Raw genomic sequence first — 6,482 nt, forward strand, 5'->3', positions numbered from 1 at the left:
ACTCCTGATGCAATTGGAGGGGTCGCTGCCAGGACTCTAGTCCCCCGTGAGGGCTGGCACCTGGCCTCCACAGAACTCCCAGCTCCAGCTGTCCCACAGTGAGAACCAGTGGGTGCAATGGGAACCAAGACTGCCGCTAACTACAGAGCATGAGGGCTGGCCCAAAGTCTGCAATTATGAAAGAATAGAAGTTTTCTTCCAGCTGCTCTTATTTTGCTGAATGAAATGCTGGATTGTGTGGCTTGTCCAGAGAAGACTTGGCCCTTCCCTTCCTTACATAGGACCCAATCCTGCATCCATTAAAGGCTCGATCCAATGCTCATTGAAATCAAATGGGGACCTTTCCTTTGACTTCAATGGGCATTGGATCGGTCCTTAGATCAATGTCAAAACTTTCATTGACTTCAGCGGGTGTGTGACTGGGCCCTCAGAGAGAAATGCACTTTGCTTTCGTTCGAAGAGAAGAATTCCATGTGTATTTTGAGTCTGCACAAATCAGACGCAGCCTGTATCTGTAAGAGTGAGATGATTCAGCCGGAATAAAGATTATCCTTTGGGGATCACTTGTATACACCCTTTCCCCCTGTTATTTTTAACCTCTCTTGTTTTTCCTGCAGCTCATGGGCTCCTGGATGCAGTCCAGGAAAGATTGCCTGCGGGAGAGGGCTGTATGGAGCAGCATACTGCTCCTAAACTTCGTGGCCACAGAAGTCAAACTGGATGTGAGTAACTCTTGACTTCTAGTGACCTGATTGCAAACTAGACCTACAGGGCACTCTTCCACGCCAGAGAAACTTCCTGCTTAGAAGTATGTTGATGGGCCCCACAGTGCAATGCTCCCTAATAGGCGGAGGAAAAACCGATCTCGTTGCTCATCCATCATCCTGACTGAGATGGGTTGGCATCTGATACACTTGGAAAATAAATCCAGTGCCCTGGAGGAATAGGCCACCTCTTTCCAATGCAGGAAAGACAGCTAACAAGGGGCACAGGAAGAACGGGTTTTTCTATGGTTGGATCTAATGAATTTCAGAGAAAAGAGATTTCAAAATCCTAGAGACTGAAGACATTTCATCCCCAGCTGGTTCCCTGTTTGCCTCCATTCCTCATCCTAGTACAATGGGATACTTTCCTCTTGTAGAGCTGCAGGAAGAGGCCTCTCCATTCCAGCCCACCTCAGCCGTTACAGATCATTACGATCCTGATCTTGCTCCCACTGACGTCTGTGGCAAAACTCCAGTGGACGTCTGTGGTGCGGGATCGAGCCCTATATTCTTCTTCTGGCTCCCAAGCCTCTTCTGAAAAGGGAGAGTTGAGGATCACGCCCCATTATAGAAAGGGACTGTGTGGATATAGACTCCTTGCCTAGGAGACACAGCCCGCTTTACCTGCAGTGGTAATGGATTCCTCCTCTCCTCTTTTGTACCATTAGGAAGCGTCTCCATTCACCAGGCTCGGACACCTGGTTGCAGTGCTGGGGATCCGCTGTGGGGATCCCGTCAAGGAGATCGGCTCAAAGGCAGCAGAGGCTGTTCATTACCTCATCTCTATTGCGTGGCGCCAAAAGAGTAAGAGAAGCACTGATGAGCATCTGAATCCCCCTCCTGGGAGCTAAATGCTAGAGACTTTCCTCAGGCAAAGCTCCTGTTCAGGGTAGTGCCTGAGGAAGAAGTAGAGCATCTGGCTCGGTATTTGTTCCTTTGAACAGAGTGCTGTTTTTTTGTGGCTCTAGAAACAAGCGTCTGATAGTCATCCCGTAATTCTAGCCCTGACTTTCAAAGAAAGGAAAGGGGAGGGGGGGAATACAGAGAAAGGCAACACACGTTACCACAAACTGAGACTGGTAGAGCTAATTCCTTCAGTGAGAATGGGAAGGGTCAGTGGGACACGATGATAGGGGATTAAACGCCATCAGACCAATTAGATCAGTTCGAGATGCCTGTACCCCGAACGCCCCAGAACTTTGATGGCTGTTGGAAATCTGGATCCAAATCTGGGGCTCAATTCATGACTGTGTTAATCCACTTCTATGCCACTGAAGTGTTTTGGCTAGATTCCAGTCACCACTTGATAGAGCCACTTTACTCTGGGAGTCAAGGCCCTGATCCAGCACAACATTTACGCACATCTGTAACTTTCATCAGGCGAGTAGTCCCACGGAAGTCCCTGGGATTATTCATCTGCTTCGAATAATGTATGTGCTTAAATGCTTTCCTGGATCAGGGCCAAACCAAGGGCTTTGTCCAGTAAAGAGGGATGAGAGCAGAAGCCAGGAAGCAGAATGGAAAGTTAAGAGTGTTATTAACATGTATTTCAGTTGCACAGTTGGACAGAAAGAATGTGGAATGGACTGAACAGAGGAACAAGGAATTTCTGGCTGCTTGGAGCCCCACTGTGGTTTGCAACAGCCCCTCCAAGATCGCAGAGGTAATCACGTCCTGGCACTAATGACCATTCTACATTGGTGTCAGTACAATACGGTATCGCACAGCTCCAAACTACTTCCTGTCCCTGGATCGCCCATCTCTATTGTGTATGGCTTACCCAAGAATTACAGCTCCTGCCCTTCCTCATGGCTAGAAATGACATGCTCAGAAAGAAACAAGATGGGTGAGGTCCAATTTTTTTATTGGATCAACTTCTGTGGGTGAAAGAGACAAACTTTTGAGCCATACAGAGCTCTTCTTCAGACAGAGACAGAAGAGCTCTGTGTAGCTCAAAAGCTGGTCTCTCTCACTACCAGAAGTTGGTTCAATAAAAGATAGAACCTCACCCACCTTGTGTCTCTAATATCCTGGGACCGACACGGCTACAACAGTGAAGACAACAAATGCTCATAAAGAGTGATCTACTCTCTAGCAAGTGGTTCTCAACCTTTCCAGACTAGTGTACATCTTTCAGGAGACACTGATTTCAGTCCCAGGTGGCGGGGTTCGGCTTTCAGCTTGAGCCCCGGGCGGTGGTAATGTGGCCGGGTGCCCGGTTTTTGACCAGAAAATCTGGTTGAAAAGGGGATCTGATAGTGTCCGGTCAGATCTACTGACGGACACCCAAAGTCCAGTTACTGCGGGTGAGGGAGGTGGGGAGGTGCCAGGTCATCACCCGCACCAGCCCCTACTCAACCGGGGCTGCCACCTACCCACATCATGCGGCTGCAGCTCCCAGCAGGCAAATTGCTCCTGACCTGGGTGGGGAAGAGGGGAAGAGCAGTGAGCAACAGTGGAAGGGGAGAAGAGGACCAAATGGGGGGCAGGGCCTCGGGGGGAAGAGGCAGGGCAGAAGCGGTCCAGCACTCCTGCATGAGCGTCCGGTTTTTAAATATTACGAAGTTGGCAAACCTAGGCATTGGGCTTGGCTTGGGCTTCAGCTTCTGCATGTATCTTAGATTTGCGGGGGCCCTGCTTGCCACCCCCAATGGCGACCCTAAACTTGTGACCCCCCCTAAACCCATCCCATGACCCCCCTGGGGGTTGCCACCCCCAGATTGAGAAACACTGATATAGTAGCTAGAGCAGTATAAACAAGTCATTGTCTGTATGAAATGTTAGTTTGGACTAACTTTGCTAGTGCTTTTTATGTAGCCTGTTGTAAAACTAAGCAAATATCTAGATGAGTTGATGTACCCCCAGGGACGGCAAGTTATATGGGCCCATGGTGCCCGGGCTTGAGAAAATTCAGGGCCCAGGGGACCCGGCTCCACCAATGTTCGGGGCCGGGTCTCTCTCCCAGCCCCGCCTGCCGCCCCCACGCACCTCCCCCGGCCCCGGCTGCCACCCCCGCGCGCCTCCCCCAAGAGCCCCTGCCTTCCCTGGGCAGCGGGCGGCTGCCCCCTGCAGCTCCGCACTGTGCTCCCTCGCCAGCCGCTGCCGCAGACGGCTACAAGGAAGTGGCGCCGGGGCAGGCTGAGGTGGCTGCTGCGCCTGCGGAGGGAGGAGGGGAGGAGTGCATGGCAGCCCTCCCCCCCCCCGCCCCGCGGCAGGAGACTCCGAGTCGACTCGGGGGAGGGGGGAGGTTTATCCTGGCTGGACCTCCTGAGCAGCAGCCTGGGGGGGCTTGGATGAGTGTCGTGTTGGGGGTCGGAGAGGAGGCCCCCCCTTCCTCTCCCACAGAGCTTGCTGCCTTCAGCAGGGAGAGGGCTGCGGGGAGTCCTCCTCTCTGGCCCCCTGCCCCAGCCCAGGGTCAGCCTGCCTGCTGCACCCCAAACTGCTCATCCTTGGACCAGCCGCACGCCCCCTCCCACACCCAAACCCTCTATCCCAGCCCAGAGCCTGCACCCAGCACCCAAACTCCATCTCAGAGCCTGCACCCCTCCTGCACCCAAACTTCCTCCCAGAACCTGCACCCCAAACCCCCTCCCGCACCCAGACTCCCTCCCAGAGCCTTAGGCAGGTGTAGGGGGAGGTGGGACTTGGACCCATTCTGGGCAATGCCAAAAATTATACAAACCTGCCACCCCTGTGTGTACCCCCAGGGGTATGTGTATCCCTGATTGAGAACCACTGCTCTAGCAGATGGGTTCCCAACCTGGGGGGCACAGGCACCCTGCCCTTTCCTTATTGCCAAATGGGACAGGGTCTTGGCTAGTTTGGAAGGGGATTCTGGGAGGGTCCTAGTATAGGAAAGGGAGTGTCCATATGGGGAAGGTTGAACGCCTACTGCTCTCGTACTTTGGGTTGTTAGAAGCTGTCACAACGAGGTCTATACCATATAGGCTTGATCCAAAACCTATTGAAGCCAATGGAAGTCTTTCCATTGATTTCAATGGTCTTTGGGTCAGGCTGCAAGCCAGGAAGTATGGTGATGGTGTCGTAATCAGGACTTGGGTGCTGTATTTATGCTGGGATGTGTTGTAGGAGGGTATCACATACAGTCACAGTCAAAGACCGAGTACTGTAACAGTCATTACTAATATTACTACATGGATCCCGCAACTGCTGATCTTTTAATGGTGACCCTTGCACCTCGGATGCCTGAGAAGTAGGTGTCTGACACCACTAAATGCACATCCTGACGTGCAAGGCAGCACTCCTAGGTTGGCCACTGTAATGGTTTAACTAGTCCTCTTGCCTCACTGTGAGTGATATGGTTTCGCAGCAGAAGCCTCATCAGCCACTGGGGCCCTGTAATAGAAAGGAGTAAAACAGAGCCCCTGAGAAGCTGGAGAGGACCTGCAACCCCCAGCCAGGGCTTTCTCTGGGCTCCAGTAGTTATCAGCCCCCCGTGGAATCAGGACAAGGCCTTTTGTAAATTACACTTTTCCCTGTATGCTTCAGCTCTTTGGAGTCTATTTCAACCCAAGAGAGAGGACAGATTTCATTCTGACTGTTATGGATGGCCTGACGAATCACTGCAACAATAACTGCCAGCCAACTGCAGAGGGATTGCTGTCTGCCATGGTGAACAGCGGTGGGACTAAGGTGGAGAAGGTATGGGGCGCTGCTGCTGAGATGGACGGAAACTAGAATTCCCAGTGCTGGGAACAGTCATACGTTCAGAGAGTTTAAGGCCAGAAGGAACCATCAGATCTTCTAGTCTGATTCCTGTATATTGGAAAACATAATCCCAACTATACATACAAATGGAGGGGGTCTAAATCAGCTGTTACCACTCAAGGGTGGAGTCATCATGGACAGTTCTCTGAAAACATCCACTCAGTGTGCAATGGCAGTCAAAAAGGCTACCAGAATGTTAGGAAACATTAGGAAAGGGATAGATAATAAGACAGAAAATATCATATTGCCTCTGGATAAATTCATGGGATGCCGACACCTATAAATTCATGAATTTGTGTGGAGAAAGTAAATAGGGAAGTTTTATTTATCCTTTCACACACAGACACAGACACAAACACACACACACACACACACAAACCTGGGTTAATACAAACCTAAGGAAATATTTCTTCCCACAACACAACTCGTAACTCATTGCCAGGGGTTGTCGTGAAGGCCAAAAGTATAACCAGGTTCAAAAAAGAATTAGAGAAGTTCCTGGAGGACAGGTCCATCAATGGCTATTAGCCAAGGTGGTCAGGGGTGCAACACCTTGCACAGGGTGTCCCTACGCCTTCTGATTGAAACTGGGACTGGGTGACAGGGGATGGATCACTCGAGAAATTGCCCTGTTCTGTTCATTTCTTCTGAAGCATCTGGCACCAGCAGAATACAGGATACTGGGCTAGATGGACAATTGGTCTGACCCAGTATGGCCATTCTTATGTTACCCCTGTATTGTGCCTACATAGGACTCATCTCCTTTGAGCCATTGATATGTGGTCTTTGCAACAATGCACCTTGTAAGGCTCTGAAATGAGCCCTGCCAATAATATAGGAAATTGTGACTTTTAGGCAAAACCTAGAGGCTAACTCTGATTCTCCAGGGATGCTGAGGTTCCCTCTTGCCCCAGCTGCAGGATGGGATGAGAGTCTTGTCCCGTCTCATCTGGTTCCCTCTCTCTCAGGCAGCAGACCTTGTGGCTGGGG

The 6,482-nt window shown here is 51.1% G+C and overlaps 1 protein-coding gene across 1 annotated transcript in view; it reads left to right on the forward strand.

Moving 5' to 3' along the window:
• LOC135979366 (maestro heat-like repeat-containing protein family member 7) overlaps positions 1-5,556 on the forward strand; it is a 6,474-nt gene extending 918 nt beyond the window's left edge. The window contains exons 2-5 of the mRNA XM_065579764.1: positions 618-722; positions 1,433-1,568; positions 2,318-2,427; positions 5,274-5,556. Coding sequence (XP_065435836.1) covers positions 618-722; positions 1,433-1,568; positions 2,318-2,427; positions 5,274-5,462 — 540 coding nt within the window. The 3' untranslated portion in view covers positions 5,463-5,556. The remainder of the gene's footprint in view (positions 1-617; positions 723-1,432; positions 1,569-2,317; positions 2,428-5,273) is intronic.
• The last annotated feature ends 926 nt before the right edge of the window (positions 5,557-6,482 follow it).

This window comes from Chrysemys picta, unplaced genomic scaffold (genome assembly GCF_011386835.1).
Source record: "Chrysemys picta bellii isolate R12L10 unplaced genomic scaffold, ASM1138683v2 scaf789, whole genome shotgun sequence".
Taxonomy (NCBI): domain Eukaryota; kingdom Metazoa; phylum Chordata; order Testudines; family Emydidae; genus Chrysemys; species Chrysemys picta.